Here is a 20,389-nt window from a genome sequence, read left to right on the forward strand (position 1 = left end):
CGCTTGTTGTTATGTATGAAGTGTCGCGTTGGCAGGAATTTGTAGACAGAAGACAGCAAACCCACAGACGATCTGCAGACGGTTTCGGGGGTACCTACACCAAAAAAGGGGTGACCGCAAAAATGTCATCACTGCTAATGTTTCAATGCAGTTGCCGCAAGATTTCGTCTGCGGCTGATCTGATGTTCAGAGTCTCCTTTATGTTTTTTGTTAGTTTTCTGGGGACTCTTGGGGAGCAGACATTCCTGATCAGCCCCGAATTTGTCCAGCCCCGGGGAATTGCACGAAAGCGTTGAATGCGATACCTTGCGGGTCGCGTGAAGAGACATCCCGCCTGGCGGTTGTCGAATCCGATACGATTAAGAACACAAAACCAACCGAAAACCCAAGTCGCCAATGTTAATTTCTAGTCATAAGTGTACACAGATCTTATAGAATATTTAACCCTTTATATACTAACTTTTTATCCAATTCCAGGAAGTCATTAACACATTTTTGAAATCTTAATGAAATTTGCAAGGCTCTTAACTGTTTCAAAGGGCCGCCAGGAGGCCATACTCTACCTGATTGTGTCAAGCCTTTTTCTTGGCCCGAAAGATTCAATTCAATGGAAATTTATGCCGTAAAATGACAACAAAAAATACAAACTCTTTGTCTCGACCTCAGGCATTTTTTCCAGCGAACACCGCTTCGGTTTCGTTTTTATTTTATTTTTTAATTTTTTGCGAAATATTTGCACTGCGCTCCTCTATCTCGGAACCATTCAAGTAAGCTGAAAATCGGTTTAAGAGCTTAGCGAAAAAGGCCAAGGAAATTATACACAGTCCGCTGCTGGACTGTGGGGCAAGAGGGGCTTACATTTGTGTCATTAGGCAAATGCAGGCGACGAGACACGTTGTTGTATCGCCCCACCTGAGCAAAGCGGGAAGCCCTATGTGGGCAGCTCAGCTCGGAACAATTACCATTAATTACCCGCTGCACTTGCACCGCAAAATAATGTCACTGAAGTGCGCTCGAATATCAAAAGGAAAGGCCAGGACAATTTACGCTTGTTTTAAACTCGATTAGCCAGCAGTTGATCCTATCTGCTCCGGGGTGACCCCATTGAGTGCTTTTCAATTACCAACACGCAACTGACCACAGGGTGCTACCAAAGGAGGAGTACCCTTAAGCCCGCTTAGCCCGTATTGACCACTTGTAAACGGTAATCGAATCCCGCTTGAAGGGCGTCTAGTTCCTATGATTCAAATATCAAAAGGGCAGCCACTGACCGCTGCTAATTGAATTTGGTTTGGGGTTGCGGAAGGGTTACTTCTTCTGAAGGATAATGTTCCATCAAGCTGCATCAAACTTTCTTGGCCCACAATTGCGATTTGGCTCTTTTATTTCTGTCTGTTTTGCTGGCTAATTTTTGTCCTGGACCGAAACGAACTCACTCCACGGACATTCGCCCACATCCACGGATCCACGGGGACATAAATCACTTGCACTTAAGGCCGCTGCTGGCGACGTCTTCGTCCTAGATGTCTGTGTGCTTGTCTTGGCCATTAGGCTCAGTTTTTGGGCGCTTTTGGAAGGGTGGCTCTCCGGGCTTTGTTGTGCTGGCATTTCTATTGGGCCGGAAGCTGTGCGGCCAACATCTACAAAATAGTCTGAAGTTGTTTTTGGGGGAGCCGGGCCATTTTTATTGCCTTTTTGTGCTTTATTTCCTGCGCACTATTATTGCGGGCCCCACGAGAAGTTTTCCACGAGGAAATCCGTAGTCCGTAATCCGAAATCGGAAGGTGGGGGCCTTTCCAGCCTTTATGCCTGAATGGCGCGCCGAGCATTAGATAATGGTGTTCCTGCTTATTGCTTACATTGGCTTTTTCCTTATCCCCGCACACATCTCGGCGTCTTTGGGGATTTTCTATAATTTGCAGGCAGCTTAGCAAATTCCGCACTGGGGCGGTCAGAAACTAGCAAAAATAATTTATTGCATATTTAATAGCGCACGTGCCGGGGAGGCCTATGCCTCCTTTTTTTCTTCCTTGGCTTATTTTTTTGAGTTTTTCAAAAAACAGTTTTTAAAGTTCTATATTTTCAAATAGACTCTTCCATTTAATTAACAAAAAAGTTTCGGGAACAGAGCATTTCGATGAACAAATGCTGCATAAATCTCTAAGCTACTTTCCTCGCCAGGCACTCAGCCCTCTTCACATTTCCCAGGCCGAGCCTGAGGAGTGCCTCGAGTTGGCTTATCCCGGCAGCCAGGCAATTCCCATTTGGGCCACATATGCCCGGCATTATGGGGCATAAATAAAAATGCTTGCCACGCTCGCGCTGCTAATAAATGAAATATGATGCCACCACCCTTGCGCCGGGAATGTCGGCATTGTCGTAGCTCCTGTTTATTGGGCCCCGGCTCGAGATTTCAATATCTCTCCTCTCCTCCTTGCATATTTCTGCACGGCGACACAATTTCTATATTTTGGCAAATTATTTTCTCCCGGCCCGGGTATTGAATTTCCCGGGAAGTGGGCCCGGGACTGGGACAGGGAGGAAGTCACCCACTCGAAACCCTCAAGGTTGTTATTCTCCTTGTGGGCTGTTGCTCTTATTTTTGGTATGCGCGGTGCGAAAACAAAATTGACGTCAATTACGCAATGCACACGGGGGCGCAGGCCTCCTCCCCCGCATCCCACCAGTCAGACACCAGCTTTTCCCGCCGTGCCTCTACTAATCCGCTTCGGGGATTTGGGGAATTCCTGAAAGCGGAGCAGCTTCTCGCGAAGAAGTATGCTATACCAACCCGCTATAAGCCATAAGCGGAGCGAAGCCTTGCGTCAGATGCCGTGGCGTAGCTGGTTTCGCACCCTCACCCAGAGCTGGGCTGCCGGGCGCTAATTAACGCATTAAATCATATTAATGTCGCCAAATGTTTCAAAGTCAGCCTGTGTCCTGTTTGTGCCTATTGGGTTTCCTTCGCGGGCTTGTTGCCGTCAATAAGCGGGTCAGAACTGCACTGCGGCCCGTTGGGGGAGGGTTGTCCTGCTAATGTGGCTTTCAGAAGTTGCTAAGTAATGCCAAGATGTTTACTTTTTATGCCATTTGGCTTTCTTGATGGAAACACTCCTCTATATAGCAACGATAGTACTCCATCTTTAATCCTGTTCTTCCTCCGGGAGATTGCAGTTAGGAAGCCCGGCTCTTGCAAGCTCACTGGCCGGGGCAGAAAATCACAAATTAATTAAGATTCTGCCTCCGGCTCTGCCCACTTCTGACGCTTAGCTAATAAAACTTATATAATAATTGTCCATAAAGTGTACAATATTATGTGTTTCCAAATGAAGTTTGGCTTGCCGGGCCGGGCCGAGACTTTGCTTCTACTCGGAGTCAAAGTCGGACTCAGTCTCGTGTTGCATGTTGCTTGTTGCATGCAACGCTCATCAGCAGTCGGAGTGAAAAAATGATGCGATGCGAGGCGGCCATGCCGTGTTGTCAACTATTTCTTCGGTTCATAAAAATTGTTATTAATTGGCACTTAAATGCTCAAACGCAAAAGTTGAGAGACGTCGGAGACGACAACGGCAACGACAACGACAACGACCGTTGATGTTGATGCTGTGTGTTTGTCTGTCTGTCGCTTTTGAGTTGTTGTTGTTCCTGTCCCTGTTGCTGTGGATGTTGCTGCTGTAGTGTTGTTTCTGGTTCCGAAGCGTGTTGTGAAATTTAAGCTTTTTAGCAGCCGTTGTTGCTGTTGCTCCTCGGTTCGTTCGTTGCATGTTAACCTTTGGCTTGCTTGTAATGAATGCAACCGAAACGAGCCAGAAGAAAGCCAGGAGAAGACTGCCGAAGAAAGAAGGAGGCAGAAGGCAGCAGCCACAGCCACAGCGACAGCAGCTGGAGACTTACTTAAAGCTCCCCATATAAATTTCCAGCCTTCATGTGGCACTTGTTTAAAGTCCATTTTGTGCACTGCGTGAGTGTTTATTGAATGTTCGAGACCCCCATCCCATGGCCTCTTTCTCTGCGTCCTTTCTCCCAGAAGAAAGAAAGGGGGAGGGAGACTCTTGATTCTCCAGACTGCGAAAATTTTAATAAAATATTATAAAACAGGCAATCAAAGTTGCATCTATCAGGAGTGCCTTCTGACTAAAAGCCTGTTAGATGCATCTGTTCAGAAATCGAGTTCCGAACTCGAGCTCAAGCACCCCAGCAATGTTAATTAAAATTATAAAAATACGAACGAAATTAAGGCACCCAGCCATGTGCAAGAGAACACCTTGAAAATATAATTTCAGTTTGAGCCAGCGGGCTCCCCACCTAGCAGCCCCTCCCAGAAAGCCAGGGCGGGGGCCAGGGAGCCCAGGCGTGTATGGCTGTGGTGTATCTGAGGTATACGCGATGCTGCCCCGTTGCCATTTTTGGCCGACCGACCGCTGTGAACTGACTGAATGTCTGAGCTCGAATTCGAGAATTCGATTCCGTTTCCAATTGCCAGTGCTCCTCGGAGCTCCGACTCCAGCTCCGATCTGGCTGGAGTGTAAATGATATATGTGGGCAGGAGGGGAGGCGGCCGTGGGGTGGGGGAGCTGTCTTGTCTGTCATTTTGGAGCCACACAAAGCTCCCAAGCCCGGCGATTGGAGATTCGAGAGCTCCGGGCCCCAGACCCCAAGCCCCAAACCCCAGACCCCAGTCGAGTGCAAATGACTTATAAGAATTTAATATTTAACAACACAAATCAATTCAAAAATCATCAGAGAGGGAGGGAGCGGTAAGCAGGGGCGGTGGAGCGGAAGAAGCCAGGAAAAAACCCATTTGTTGCAGGTCGTCGCGAGGTTCGTTTTCTGGACAAAGTCTCATTCCGCCGGCCTGCAAAGGCATCGAAAATGAAACTTTTACGTTAAGTTGAGAAAACGATCCGCCAGACAATGTACTATATAGTCCGGGTCCGGGAGCGGGAGCGGCGGAGGAGCAGCGATGATGATGATGATGCCGGGCTGGGCCGGAGTTAAAGCTGCGCCCAGAGTCGTTAACATGGTGGTCGTTGCCTGGGCCTTTGCTGTTGTTGCAGCCTTTTTGTGGTCAGGGCGCGCAAAAATTATGAAAAATCTTAAAAAACGACAAGAGTCTGGTTGGCTTTTTCTGTCCGCTGACCATGGCCTTTGTATGATTTCTTTTTGGCTTCGCTTTGATTTCGAATCTCTCGTTTTCGTATTTTAAAATTGTATTTTTAGTGTCAGCTCCAAAAACTCGGCTTCCCTCTCTCCACTGCTACACCACTGCCATTACTACTGCCCCCTCTCCCTCCCTCTGCACAAGGCCAGACATAAAATTAAAAAGACACACAAAGCGATCGAGGAGCAGCAGCAGCATCAGCTCACAAAAGATGCATCTCCCGCTGCGAACCGAAAAGAAATCAGACCTGAGCCCCAAACGAACGAAATTTGTGATGCAACAGACCCATATTATAAGAAAGACAATTAAGGGGAATAATTTTAACAAATCCGTAATTATACTGACCTCTATGGGAGCTATTCTACTAGAACTAAACCTAATGAGTCTGAATCCTTTGGGTCACCAAACAGACTGCAACAAGTATGTACCCCAAAATGATCGAGCGTTTAACACGGTGGGGCCAGAGATTGCTATTCGGATTCGAATGCAGTATTGAGATCGCGCCATATTGCACTCGATCGTGGCCAGAACAGGGTCGGAGGGAGGGAGGGTGAGGTGAGGGTCTGTGGCAACACAAACACTTTGCACTCAACACCCATTTAGCTAGGCCGGGCTGCTGATGATGTCGAGGATGATGATGATGCTGTGGCCGCCAGCCGCCATCCGCCAGCCGCCAACAGAATTGTTTACAATACAACAAAAAAACCAAAAAGGCCAAGAAAAGAAAGAAAAGCGAGGAAAGCGGGGGAAATTTTGCGATCGATTGCAGCGGGCTAAGGAAAGTGTGAGCAACCGCAGAGAACTGTAAACTATTTACGGCCTAGCAGGCTCAATGATTGTTTTGCTTGGCTTTCTGGTTGTTGCTGTTGCTGTTGGTGTTGCGCTTCTATACAATAAAATTTATTTGATTTCTTTACGCCGCTTTCATGCCTCAGTATTTTTCTTCAATTTTCCCCACCACTTTTGAACGTGATTGTTGTTGCTGTTGTTGTTGGAGGAAAATGCAGGGAAAAGCGAGTGCAGATGATGACGCCAACTTCGGGCTGGTGGCGGTCGCTTCGTTTTATAAAAATAAATTGTTCGCAGACGTAATGATGCGAAAGCAATTGAGAATTCTATATATGCAACTGTCTGTATCTGAGCCTCCATCTGTGTATCTTTGTATCTGTGTATCTGTGTATCTGTGGGTTTTTCTAGCTGCATCTGTGGCGGTGCGCCTGCATTTGTTTGTTGTTTGTTGGAATGCGTAGAATTTCAATTGACTGTGGGCAGAGGCGGCGAGTGGAAGACAGTGATCAAAAGACTCTCTTACACTCGTCAAAAATGGCAAGAGTCCTGAACTATCCACTTTTGAAACTTGCACGATTTCCCTCAGTGATTCATTAGCAAAGTCAAATCCCCGCCTAGCAACCTCTGGAAAACTCAATTTCCGAGGCCGATCCTCCCGTCGTGATCTCTTGCTTATCAGCCATCGTGGACCATCGATAATGATTATTTTGACAGGAAAGTGACACGGCCACGTGATCGTCCCTAGTCCCCTCTCGTACCTGGCAGTGTTGGGAAGCGATCAGCAAACGCAGCTGGAAACGAGATTCCGATCTCGCAGTGATTGCTCCTTTCGGGATTCAGGGATTCGGGGATTCAGGGACTCGGGGATTCTAGTTTTTAGGGATGGTGGACACGCCCCGAAGAACTGCGAAAAAACCTCAACAAAAAAGTTAATTGTTCGATTCAGAGCCGAGCTACCCCCTGCAAGCAAGGCCAGAGATGTGGAGCGAATGGGAGGGCAATAGGATGTAGAGTTAAGGAATCAGGACTCATGTTGGGCGCATCCTTGAGTCCCTTGAATCCCTGCGCCTGCGTGGACCTCGGGGTACAGTCTGGCGGAGTTAATCCGATTTGCTGCGCCCCTTGCCCAAAAAACGCAGACGAGGGTGAGTTATGCGGCGGTCCTGTGATTGATTGCCTGATTTTGTCAGGACCTCTGCGCCGGGGTGGTTTCCCCGGAGTGGATGCAGAGCACAACCCTCGTTTCAACGAAGTGAAATTGTTTGAAAACGCACTTAATTGCATCTCATTGCGATGTGACTCCTGGTGGTTTCAGTGTTTTTAGGTGAAAATTTGATTAGGAGAAATGGCAGCGCCTAGGAGTCGGGAGAAAGGGGAACAATTGGTCTTCTGGTTTCGGCCTGGCCAACATTTTAATTATGGCAATTACAAATTGCAATGGCAGCGCGCAGAAATTGCAAAAATCACGCATTTTATTGATTTTTAATTGCAACTCGTTGCATACCACAGAAACGCTGCAGTGGCAGTGGCAGGCGAGGATCGCTCCGCTGAAGCAGGAGATACATGAGCATTTGCTGTCTTTAATTATGTTGTTGATTGCCGGTTGTCTGCCCGTCCGATTGTCCAACTGTCCTCCTGGACACTTTCCGTACGTCATTCTGGCCATTTAGGTGCGAACAACTATCTGCATCTCTTTTCCGCGCCACACCAGTTAGTCAAGTTAAGTTGTCATAATTTTTGTCGTTCAGCAACAACCAGCCAGCCAGCCAGCCAGCCAGTCAGCCAGCGAGCCAGCCATCACCTGCAAAGGCCACTCGAGGGTTTTTTTTTTCGAGCGCGCCAAATGCCGCAAATAACTCAGTTAATATAATTAAGTTTTGCACGAAATGTGCAGCAGAAATATGCGAAAAATGCCACGCAATCTCCGCACACACTGAAGCCCGAGAGGCAAAAAGCCACGATAGCCTCAGAATGAAAGAACGAAAGTTTATGAACTTGTCCCGGTGCATGTCAGGGGGTTTGACGAGGCTAAAATGACGAGGCATGCAAATGACGGAATGACAACGTGGGCAGCACCACGATTTATTGGCCAGGCCAAATGACCCCAAGATGTGTCACCTGTGGGCTAAATACCTAATGGACTTGCACTATCTGCTATATGCTCTTCCAGCCTAATTTAATTACAATTTATAATCGGCTTAGAGACTGGGAGCCGTCTGGCACCTGTTCCCCTGGAACTTAAAATGGGTAAATGGGAAATCAAATTTCATGCCAACCGACAACCAGCAGAGGCATTTGCATAAAAATCAGAGTCCCAGTCGGCCAGCAACCCTTCAAATGGTAAAAAAGCACTGCCTTCTAATGATATTTTGATGTTGTCTCGATGGGTCTTCGATGGGCGATGGTGTGCTACCGTTGGAAACCCGCAAAATGCGTGTTTTAAATCCAATTTAGACATTATCTAATTTAGGGCATCTCCAACTGCCGACTGGTGACTGCTGACTGCTGACTCTGGCAAGCCTGATGCTCTGACTGACTCGAGTTGCTCTGGGGGCTCGTTTTATGCAAATCTATGGAAATTTCATTACCGCACTGCTGCACCCCTTTCCGGGCGCTGGAAACTTTTTTCGGAACACCCCGTCTAAATGCTGAAAAAGGCGCCAAAAGATGTAATAAACTCATTTAAACTCATCGCTACTGTGCCTTTTCAAGCTCTGGTTAGGGTAATGAAATTTTTGGTGGAGAGCATCGCATCTTTGCGCGCCGACCACGATAATATGCAAATGGTCCTGCCCAGTGGGACGTCTTTACTCCGTCTCCCCACCCTGGAGAAGTACGCCCCAAAAACAACGAGGTAAAGTGAATCTCGGGCAGCGTTTCGTGTTGCAATAATCAAATTTTCTAATTTTTATGGCCCTCTGCGGAGCCGGGCCTCGGCTCGCAAGCGGCGAGTAATGGCCGAAAAGTGAGGCTCACGACCAGGTCTAATTGATTTGGCAGTGGTCGGAATGATTCAACCTTTAAGCACTCTGCTCTGGAGAGGCTTTTCGGGGGAAACCGTCGGTATGGTAGTGGGAATGGAGCTGGCGATGGTGCTGGTGCTGGGGAATGGAAATGGAAATTTGTTGGAGAGTTGAGAGTCGAGGGGCGGAACTTGTGCCAGTCATGGCCATGGCGACGTCTTCCAGTCTGCTGCTCGCACTGGCCATGATGCGACACTTTTTTGGCCAGGCTTTTAAAGAGTCGGCCGCCCGTCTCCTCGAAAGGGAAAAAGAATGAAATAATACAGAGAACTCTGAGCGCCGTGCTGAAGTTCGCGGCAAAGATGACGCTGCTGTAATTCGAAAACAAGATTGTTTTGGAAAGCGTTCAAAACACTGTAAAAAAAAAACACAATAGAAACTACTTATGGATCTGGCTTTGTGGCGTTGGGTTTCACAGATGGCTGATACCAAATAGCACGAGAGGCTCATGAAATATGATTCTTTAAAGTTTGAAATTCAAACATCATTTTTCGGTGTACCTCCTCCTCTGACCCAGGAGGTTTTAGGTGGTGGGGGACTTATGTGGAATGCGTAGCTCGCGCGAATCTTTGATCTACATTTGAGTCACTCTGGGCCATTTATCAGTGTGCTCATATCAATAATACTATATGAATTTCGTATTATTCGGCCGGCGGAGTGACTGGGCGTTTTCGGTTATTTCAGTTATTTTTTTGGAGACCGGGGCATGACTCGCCAGACAGCGACAAATCCTTGTAATGCCTCGTCTCTGGGCATGTTTCCTCTAGCCGGGCTAATTTCAGCTGTCAGCTTATCGGGCCGGCCGAAAGGAACAAGCCGGCAATAAGTTGGCCAACACCTTCAGTTGTTTGTCTTCGGTTTGCGGGAAATGCAATCTATGAAATCTCTCTCTTGGTTTCTGCTGGGATTTCGCTGACAGGGAAACGTCCGCGAAATGTCCGCTTTGGGATCGGAATCGGAGTCGGAGTCAGAATCGGGATCCTGTCTCGGCCGATGTCTTGTTGGCTAATCTCCAGGCCCCTGGCTGTTGTTGTCTCTATCGGGCCGCGGAATCTATTTGACACTGTCTGTCTGGGGTCTTTGGGGTGTTTCTTCTTTTTTGGGTTGGCTTTCCTTTCCGCTGGATTTCAAGCACGCCACAAGAGTGGCTAGGCTCTGGGACAGCGACAGCTACAGCGACAGGGGCAGGGGGTGTGACAGTTTACATGAAATTACTTTGCATACACATGCATCAAATTAATTACACGATTAATGTTCTCACATGCGAGCTGCAGTCTGCAGTCTGCAGAGCTCCAGAGCTTCAGTCCGAGCGTCTCTGGAAGGAGCTCTTATGCAAATCTATTTCTCGCGATCATCGCAGCATTTGCATGTCGCTATCTTGATATCTTTGGGGGCTCGGGGCTTGCCTGAAAATGATTCCACTGCCTTTCGTGATTTGCCTGCTGGCTCAGGAATTTGTGTTGGAATTGTGTGAAACATGCCATTTGAATAATTATCTTATTTGCATGGCAGCCATAGCCATAGCCATTGCTACAGTCGGGAAATGCACTCAAGTGCAAATTAAAAGGAAAAAGTATAAACTAGAGTCCAAAGTTCTCCGGCTATAATCTCCCGACTGTGGCTGTGGCAGTGTCAGTGTTAGTGCCAGTGTGTGAGCGAAAAGTTCAAATTGATAGCTCCGAGATTTGTGGAGCAGATAAACCCGATCTCGAATGCAAAATCGCGTGCAGCTCCATTTGCTCCATTTCCGTTCGCACAGCTCTACTTTCTGGGGATTTTTCCCCCCCGTTCATAGATGTGTTCTGCCCCTCTGTAGCTTGTTTTTGAGCTCTCTAGCCGTAGCCTTAGCCCTTTCCCCTAGGCCCGTTTTTATTTGTGTAACATAATAACAAAGGCAAACAAATGATAAGTTGATAGAGCCACGGCCTTATCTATTTATTATTTTACCTCACTGACTTGACTCTGTGTGTTTGCCTAATTCTGGAGTAGTTTCTTCAGGTAGCTTGTGAATTTCTTTTTATTATCAAAATACTAATTTCGTTGTTTGCCCAAGATTTCCAAATTTCTTACGTACGCTGCCAGGCTGCCGGGCTTTATCAGATTATAAATATTTAATCACAGACCTGTATTCGTTCATTCTTATTGTTGCGGCTGAAACTGGAACTGAACTGAACTGCTGGCTGATAGGAAGCCAAGATTTTCCTGTTCAGCACTCGCGGTTAGATAATGGTCTGCCGGTCGGTCGGTCACAAGGTGGCTGCAACCCTGCGTATGAGTAATGTATCCAAAGAACAACAATTTCCACCATTCGGGTTTAGTTTAATTATGTCAAGTGTTTCGACATGAAATTAAAAGGTTCCACTCGAGCTCGAATGCGGAGCGAAAATTAACTTGTCGCTGGACATTCTTTAGATATGATAGCAGGCCCAACCGAACCTAATTATTGATGTCTAATTCAGGAACTGATAGCCGATGACGTTACCAAAAATTCCCAAAAAGATAACCGCTTAAAGGGAGTATTTGAAAAGAGTTTAAAATCACTTTAAAGCGCGTTCTGAGTCATGTTCTGAGCCCAGCAGAAGTCCCAACATCGGTTCTATTTATTTACAAATTCCTTAAAACTTGAGCTTCCTCTTGCGCCGCGGGCGACAAGCTCTTAAAGCCCTTTGTCTGACGGCGTTTGAGAAATAATTGTGTGTAATTAACTTGCCATTTGATTGAAATTATACCTCATGTATGGGCGTGTGTCTGTGCATATTTCCAGCCAAGCAATTTGCCTGCCAGAACCGGGGGCCCGCCGAGGGGCGGCAGGCAGCCATATTGAATTGTTGGGGTGTTCGCCAAGGAGTTTGCACCTCCTCCGGCGGCTTTAATTAAAAATTCAGCGTCCAACCCTCGCATCCACATCTACCGACAAAATGGCTCTCAGACACACATATGAGCGCTTTACAACAACTCGAGCAAATTTGAAAAACAATTAAATGCCATGCGCGCAATTAAATACACAAAGGTGGCAACAGCTGAGGGGGTGCTTGCCGCGAACTGGGGCTGTGGCAGCCAGGAGCAGCAAGGGTGGAGCAGCAACGGCAGCTGCTGCTCAAGTGGCACAAATAAACGGGGTGGCTGGCTATATACCGTTAATTAAGCAGAATGCCAACAGAAACCCAACGCCACAAGGATTCTTGGCTAAAAGCGAAACCCCAGCCTAAGCCCAAGCCCAAGCCAGAGCCCAAGCCGAAGCCGAAACCAAACCAACCCAATCCAAACCAAAGCCAAAACAACAAACATGACACAAACAGACAAACAAAAGCTTTTGTGAAGCAGCAAATCCATCAAAACAAACAGCCGGGAGGGATTGTTGTAAGGACCGAGTATAGAGGACGGAGGACTGAGTTCTGAGTCCTGAGGATTCCTAAGGATTGAGGACGGAGAACTGAGGACTGAGGCCTGAGCATATTGGGGTTCAGACCTTCCACTCACTGCCACTCATTTTTCCACATCCAGGCGCAGCTCCTGGAAATCCTGCGAAACCAGAAACCGCACGGAAAACTTTTATTCGCAGCGGCCGTGTAAAAAGGATTTAATTATTTGTTCTAAGGATGTGCCGGCTAGAGGGCGAGGATTTGTTCCGAGAGTGTTTGCCGACAAATAGAAAAATATGTTTCACGTCCACTTGGGCCTGGCCTTTGGGTAAACAAACGCCGGAAAATAATAGGGCAGGCTACAGTGAGAAATAAAAGTACCAAGTAACCGAGATTCAATCCTAATCCCGGACTGGGATTCGGCCTGAAACTCCGCTTTAGAGCCGCGGGCTAGGCTTACCCCAGAACCCTCTCCCGAATGTCAAACGCAGGATTTTCGCCGGCGGGCAATTAGGGATAAAGGGGATGGCGGCGAGAAATCCCTGCCAGAGCCACGCCCCTACCGGCGGAAAAACTTCCCACGCCGCAAACCGAGTTACGGGCGTAATTTGATTGTTTTGCCTCAGTTTTCGCAGGCGGCTTGCTCAAGGGCCGCCGAAGCCTTGTTGATTGTGGTGATTAGCCCTGGCAGGAGCTGCGACAAGATTTCTCTTCTCTGCCAAATTATAGGGTTCGCTGGAAATTGCATGTTTTGACTTTTGGGTGGGACCCGGCCCGACACGCGTCGATACTGTTTGAGCAGCCACCCACCCAGCACTAGCAATTATCTTCCGGCTGAGCCGACTTAGCCAAGTCACTTGGAAAGTTCCGGACTGACCGCAGGTCCAACTTCCCGCCGTCGTAATGAAGTGACTCGAAAACAATTGGCAGAAGTTCTTCCTAAAGTGTTTGGAGTGCAGACGAAGAAAAAACTCCCACAACACCTTAAATATTATTCCTTAATACTATTGGATTTCTGAATGATTTCTCTCAGTGCCCAGTTTGATGGTTTTGGTCGTAACTTTTTTACGACTCACTTGGCCCTAGAAATTTGCGGTTGTTGTTGTCCCGGCTCTGGGCTCTCCATCTACACACTCTGAGACCGCCCAATTGTCGCTCCTCTGCTCCAAATATCATCAAAAATTTAGCAAGACAGCGGTGGTTCTGGGGCTGGGGCGATGGGAGGCCCGGGAGAGGGCATTAAATAAATAATTTAGCTGCGGCAGGTAAACGAAAATTGTTTCTTGATCATTTTAATGCACCCAGCGGGCCCAGGGCGCTCCCCCGGAATATAACGAAAAAAGTGAAAAAGTTTTCACGATTACGTGACGTGGAAATGGAATTGGGGTTAGATGGTTAGGCGGTTAGATGGTTAGGTGGCTGAGGGAGTCCTCATTCGCTTTCATTAATATTAAAAGCAGTCCCCAGCTCGGGCTCGGAGACTCATCATTTGAATAAAACCGATATCCTGTTAATAATTGTCGCAGGACATGCAAGAGGAATTCGATAGCTTAATTTGTGTGGAGCGCGGGCCACTGGCTAATTGAAAAAGTAATTAATGCACGCATCAGTGGATCGTCCTCCTGGCTCCTCATTTTGGCCAACACTCCTCGGGCGTGTTCCCAGCAGTTCCCGCTTCTCAGCTCCCAGTAACCCAATATGCTTTCAAACGCTTTAAAAGCCGTCAACAAAAAAAGAAGTTAAGAAACAGCCAAGAGTGGTAACAAAAACCCGGCAAAGTGTGCGGCAAGTGTGAAAGATGCGAACAAGTTCGGAAGATCTTCCCGAGATACCGTCAAGCCTATCGGATTTCACCGGCATATCTCCTTTTATAGCCATTTCATTTGATTTCGACTGGCTAATTAAATGGCTAATTAAATTAGCCTGCGGTCTAAGCCACGGGCTTGCCTCTGTCTTTGTTGCCATAAAAGCAACGACAATTGCTACAATTGCAGGTCCGTTTATGGCTGGAAATGGTTTATGCCACTATCAGAGACACCTTATGGCTCATAAAATTTATCTGGAAGGGCTGGGGCTTTGTTTAAAATGCAGACAGTGCTGTCTAATTATTAATAGATTTGTGTGTGTTTGAAATGGAAAGCAGGCAGATCCTAGACGGGTTGACTAAGCCCGGCTAGGGATAGTACTCGTCCCTCGCAGTTCATTGCCTCTGGCGGACTGCCATTCGTCAGGTTTATTCGGCCAACAAATCAAAAATGTGCGGCCATAACAATTAAACGCAACAAGCCACAAATTGTCTATAGCAGGGCGCTATTAATATGCGATTATACAAATATTTAGCGAAAACACATGATTTGTGTGCCCCGCATGCCAAATGAACTTCAAAAACACAAGTGTGTTTCATTCGAAAGCCAAGAATTTTTACGAGCTTGGGAAAATAATAATTTTATGGCTAAAAATTGTAGCTCACCGCCCCGCCTCGCCCCACCCCGCACCGATCTGTGCACGTGCATGAAATTAATGTGTATATATTTTTGTTATTAGCAGAATTTAAATTGCTCTTGCCGGCGATCGATTTCGATTGCCCGGCCTGGACTGGACTGCCTGGACGTTGACATTTTTGGTTTCTGCATAAGTTTTTTTTTCAGACTTTAGCGCTTAATATGCCGTCGACGTCGCAGGTTGTTGTTGCCTGTTTTCTTGGCCAAAGACGATGGCGATGGCGATGACGATGTGGATGTGGATGGTGATGGAGATGGAGCTGGAGAGCCGAGCTCCTAGTTAGAAGACGGCCAGATCGCCAAAGCCAGTCGCCGCATATTAATTTGATAACTTATATATATATTTATTTCTGCACACGATGTTGTCTAGCCGGCTTGTCGGTTGTCGGTTTTGGTTTGTGTTTCGTTCTAGGCCTAGGCCACGACAATCTCGAACATTTGTTTGCCCACAATATGGCCGGGCCGAGGCAGTTTTGACAACTTGACAGTCGTGCAGACAGTCGGGGGGAGTTGGCCTGGCCCGGGAGACGGAAGAATCCGGACAAGACACGCTGCTGACAATGTCTGCCTTTGGCGTTGGCATTGGCCATGTCTGGCCCGGACCGCTCTTCTAATGGCCGGGCGTGTCAATTTAAAGCGACGTTTATAACCCATTTGCAATCAATTCTAACAAACAGCCAACGCATGCCACATCCCAATACCCAAATACCCTATTCTGAAACTCTGAAAAATACCAAATCTTAAATCATACTCTTCTTATCACTTTCAGCGGCCGCCGAGTTCTTCGCTGTCCTACGGCGGGGCCATGAACGACGACGCCCGATCGCCGGGCGCTGGTAGTACTCCCGGTCCACTCTCACAGCAGCCACCTGCCCTAGATACATCAGACCCTGGTAAGTCGAAACTCTCTTTCAAGTATTATCTATGGTAAGCGATGTGGATGATGTCAGCCCGATCCTAGCCAGATTCCGATCGACTTAATCCCTATTGAATGTGTTACACACTTCACGCCTCGAGAGGCGTCCGTCCATCGTCCCTCCTGATTATGTTGTTTGCCTCAGTTTCGAGTGCCGCCAAAGCTTGCCGCGTAATCGTACAACAACTTGACAAAAGAGTTACAGCAACAGCAACAGTAACAACAACCACGACCGGGGAGTACTGGGGAACAACACATGACTCTTCATAGGAAGAGCCCGTCGTGGCTGTGGGGCCCTAGACTGCCTGTCTTGGAGCTCCGGTCTCGGGGATCTCTCGAATCTCGGCTCCCCGGGCTATGTGGACTCCACTCCACTCAAACTCCACTTCAGCCTGCAGCCCGAAGAGCGTTTTATGTGTGTTTTTAGTATTTTTGTTGCTGCTCTTTCAATATTTTCTCGAGTGCGACTGACTTTGCACTTGGCGCTTCTTTTTGAAGATCTCGAGCGGGGAGGGCGCGGGATCGGGGGATCGGGGGCCCAGGTGAATTATTTATGGTGATAGGCAAAAATATTATTTTGTTTTCCGTGTTTTTTTTTTTCTCGTTGCGAGTGCGTTGTTTTCCCCTTTGTTTGTGCGGCGGCAGCGAAAAAAACAAAAGACCTGGCCAAAACAGTACTCGAAAAATACACTTTGGGGCCACTCGTCGTGGCTCTCCAAAAATGGGTAGAAATGAGGAGGAGGCCGAGTCCAAGGTGATGATGCAGTTTCTTATAGCTATAGCTAGCCCCGGACTGGGAGAATCAGGACACTAAAGTCAAACTAATGTACTGCAGAGAGGGAGATGGATGGGTGCTAATACCCTTAGGTTTGGGGAGAACTCTTATAGGCGTTTCTAAACTTTAAAGCCCGCCGAACGAGCGAGTCTCTGTATTTATTTTAATGGGTGGCTTGCCAGCGCCTTCTTGATTGATTTATCGGAAAGCTTGACTTTGTAGACAAATTTAATTTCGGCATAGTTCAAGTTTGCGAACTCAACGAACATTATCTACAGCCGAATAATTTCGACGTTAATTTCGTTCATTTTCGTTCTGCGGCGGCTGCTGCGATAAGAAAATGGCAAGCCCGTCTAGTTCCCGCCCTCCCTCTTCTGGGGGAAATTTGCGTCGCGTATTTCTGGCGTAGCAAATAGATATTTTCCACATTTTAAGTAGACAAGGCAACGGGAGGGCCACCAAGCCCTGCCCCTGCCTCTTACCCGGCATGTGGTTACCAAGGAATTTTCCTCGAGCTCGAGCTGCAGGAATTCCACTGCAAAAGGACCCAGAGCCAGACCCGAGAGCCCCGAGAGGGGGTGAATATTTTTCTGGCGTAATTTTATGCACGAATTCGTAAAATGTTATTCAAATGGAAAATGTGATTTTTATCAATTTTGACAGGAATTTCATGCCGAGAGAGCGCACAATGAAAAGGAACGAAAACGAAAACGAAATATTGCATCCTTGCGGGTCCTGAATTTCCACGAATTGTGCGAGTGAGGTCGGGACCTTAAAGATACTTTTTTTTCTCTACCATAATTAAAGAACTCCAAACGGGGTGTTGACCCAGCAATAGAAACGAGACTCCAACTGACAGCCGCAGACACGCCGACTCTCTAATTGTGAATCACCCTCATCAAAGCCAGCCACTCCTAAGTGGCCAGAAACATATTTCAGGATGATGAGCTAATGCCGATGTTAATGCCCCGATAAAGAGCCCCGACAGAAGATGCCGGAGCATAATTCCGTTGTTTATTTACACGGCAACTCGTCAAGTGTCGCGCTTAAATGCAAATCAAATCGAGATCAATCCCCGGGTCAGGGAAATAAAATTGGAAACGAAAATAAACAGAAGCGGCGGGCGGTCGCCCGAGGCGAAAGGGGTGGCTTTTCGCTATCCCTAGCCTGGCAGTTAACCCACCTCCTTCCTCCTCTGACATTGATTGAAAATGCTGCGTGACGTAAATTAACTTTCATGGGGGTTATCCTGGCCTGTTATCCTTTCCGCTCGGGAAGTTCGTCAAGCCGCAAGACCCACACAATTGCCAATTGTTACAGTTTTAAAACATTTTCGAAGCCTGGTGCGGGTCTGGGAGGGATGTGTGGCAGCTTGTTTTTGTCACTGTGGCATTTAAATCCGCCCCTTCTCCCTGTTCCCTGGGCCTGGTCCCCGGTCCCTTGACCTTGTGTGAAGTGCACTTTTTGTACTGCCATCTAAGGCGATTATCTGCCGCAGTTGTTGTTCTAGCTTATTTACATTGACGAAATGTGCCGGAGGAAGAACAATAACAGGAAGCTCTGGCTCTGTTTGTTATCTTACCACGCACAATTAGACAATTTCCATTTACTCCCGGCCGGCTCAAGCCAGGCCCCTCGGCGTTGACAGTTTTTCTCAGGGACTGTCTTTTGTGATGTGAAAGCATTTCCCCAGTTCCCAGTAGGCCGAGTTCCTCCCTCTTTAATTTTGTATTGTTTTTCAATGGGAAAATGACGAATCGGACGGAATCAGGGGTTTATGTAAATTCAACAAATTCTTTAAGATATTTTGGACAAAGAAAGTAGATCCCTCTGCTATTGTTTTTTCACACCTTGCTGACTTGGACAGTCATTAGACATTTATTAGAATTCATAACGAATCCCAGATAAACCCATTCAAATCGATCTCGATTCACACCTCCAGCTCTGGCAGCATCTACAGATCCATCATTCCCACAACTTTTAACTCCTTTGTCACAACTCTGACACGAACTTCCCGATTGAAATTAAAATTTTACGCATTATCAAGAGCGAAGTAAAGAGTAAGGGGCTGGTTGGCAGAAATTGCCCATATCTGTTCGGGGGTATCTCTCCGGAATCCTTGAACCCCGAAATCCCAGGACCAGGACCAGCTGCTGCACGTTTGGGAATCGCACTTCGCACTCGTAAAAAACTGAAACAGAAATGCGATGTTTTTTAATGAGAGGACTGGAGGGGAGAAGCGCCGGATCAGAGCTTATGTAACATTACGTCAAATGGCACAAAAGGCAATACATCTTCATCCCCTAAAAAAAACAGGACGAGCTACGCGAACTTGTTCCATTTTACAATGAAAATTTACGAACTGACTGTTGCTTTTTTTGTATTCCGCATTATCATATTTCTGGGCCGACACGCCAATGAATAGAATGCGCATCGAATTTCCCTCGGAATCGGCAGTAACCCTCGGAATCATCGGATTCATCAACACCAGCATCGGATGGGTTTTTGGGAGGTCGACAACAAGGACGAAGCAGGCGGAAGGTCGCGGGGAGTTGACAAACAAGCAACACCAAAAAAAAGGTTTCCACCGGGAGGGTTGTTTCGGAACTCCCGAAGAAGTGCAAAGCTACGGCTATTGCTGCCTCTTTCGGCTGCAATGCGGCCATCTCTTTCGCTGGGGAATCGTGTTTCATGGGTGGTCGCTTTTGACTTAAAATTTGTCTGGCTTTACACTTATCGTCGTAATATAGTTATGGATCTGCCACACTGGCGGTTGCATAAATTAGACACAGCTTGACGGGCATTCAAGCCATCAAGTGATAAGCCAGAGAAAGAGACAGCAATTAAGACAGAGAGAGAGAGAGAGAGAACAGAGATAAGTTATTTTTTAATTTCTGGCTTTTGTTAACCTCAGTGCCATTTTTATATTCTCAAGGAAACATTAAAAGCCATGTACTGCCGACTTTTATTATTCATTATTTTCGCATTCATTTCTGCATCCGCGATGGGCATCGGGACGGGGCTTGTGTCGAAGGAGAGGGACGGCCAGTCGATGGTGGCGTGCCATTAATAGAGCTATCACGAGCCGTATGCTGCTGATGACAGTGGCGGCTTATCAAGCTGCCAGTTTTGCAGTCCGCGCCGTTTAAAACTGCATTTCTCAGCACACAAATCACAAATCACTGCGCGGCATGCAATCTCTCACACAAATCATTTCATTTTTCGTCGACGGCCGGCGATGGAGTCATTAGCGTCACACGTCCCGATCCGAGTCCATCCCGATCTGGCTCCCCGTTCCCTGCCGGCGGTGGGGTGTTTATTAGTGTGGGGCATTTATCAGCAATTATAATTATACGGCTCTCTCCGCGAATCCGCGAATGCGAATCGAATGGCCAGTCAGTGTGTTGTGCCATGTGAGCCCCGACGACCTCTCCTCCCGAGCTGGAACCAGAATCTGGATCGATAGGCCTTGGAGCGGATCTTCCCAACTATTTAGAAAACATTCTTCAAAACTTTGGAAATAAGTTCCATGGAATTCCATACAATACTACCCCTCCCTGTGCCCTAAACGCTTTTTAAGTGCCCGGCCGACCAAATTAAGCAGTTCGTGTTTTGGGCAACCTCTTGAGCAGCCACGCCCCCACTGGAACCATCGATCGCCCCGGCCCGTGTCCTTGTTGGCGTTTTGTTTTGAAACGAAAGCCCAGCGACACGTAAGACTCTACAGGCTTGTCGTGGAGGACTGGTTCTGGAAAAGGGTCCTGCGACATTAACGTGGTTTTTCACAGTGCCCAACCGCACTGGGCGTGGCACTGGCCTCCTCTCCAATCAACCCCCGCCCTCGAATTTCCAAAGGCAAACA

The 20,389-nt window shown here is 47.4% G+C and overlaps 1 protein-coding gene across 2 annotated transcripts in view; it reads left to right on the forward strand.

The window, feature by feature from the left end:
• Nucleotides 1–20,389, forward strand: part of hth (Meis homeobox homothorax) — a 112,043-nt gene that overhangs the window by 50,494 nt on the left and 41,160 nt on the right. For both annotated transcript variants that reach the window (XM_017244047.3, XM_017244058.3), the window contains one exon: nucleotides 15,606–15,729. In XM_017244047.3, the coding sequence (XP_017099536.1) occupies nucleotides 15,606–15,729 (124 nt within the window). The remainder of the gene's footprint in view (nucleotides 1–15,605; nucleotides 15,730–20,389) is intronic.

This window comes from Drosophila bipectinata, chromosome 3R, assembly GCF_030179905.1.
Source record: "Drosophila bipectinata strain 14024-0381.07 chromosome 3R, DbipHiC1v2, whole genome shotgun sequence".
Lineage (NCBI taxonomy): Eukaryota > Metazoa > Arthropoda > Insecta > Diptera > Drosophilidae > Drosophila > Drosophila bipectinata.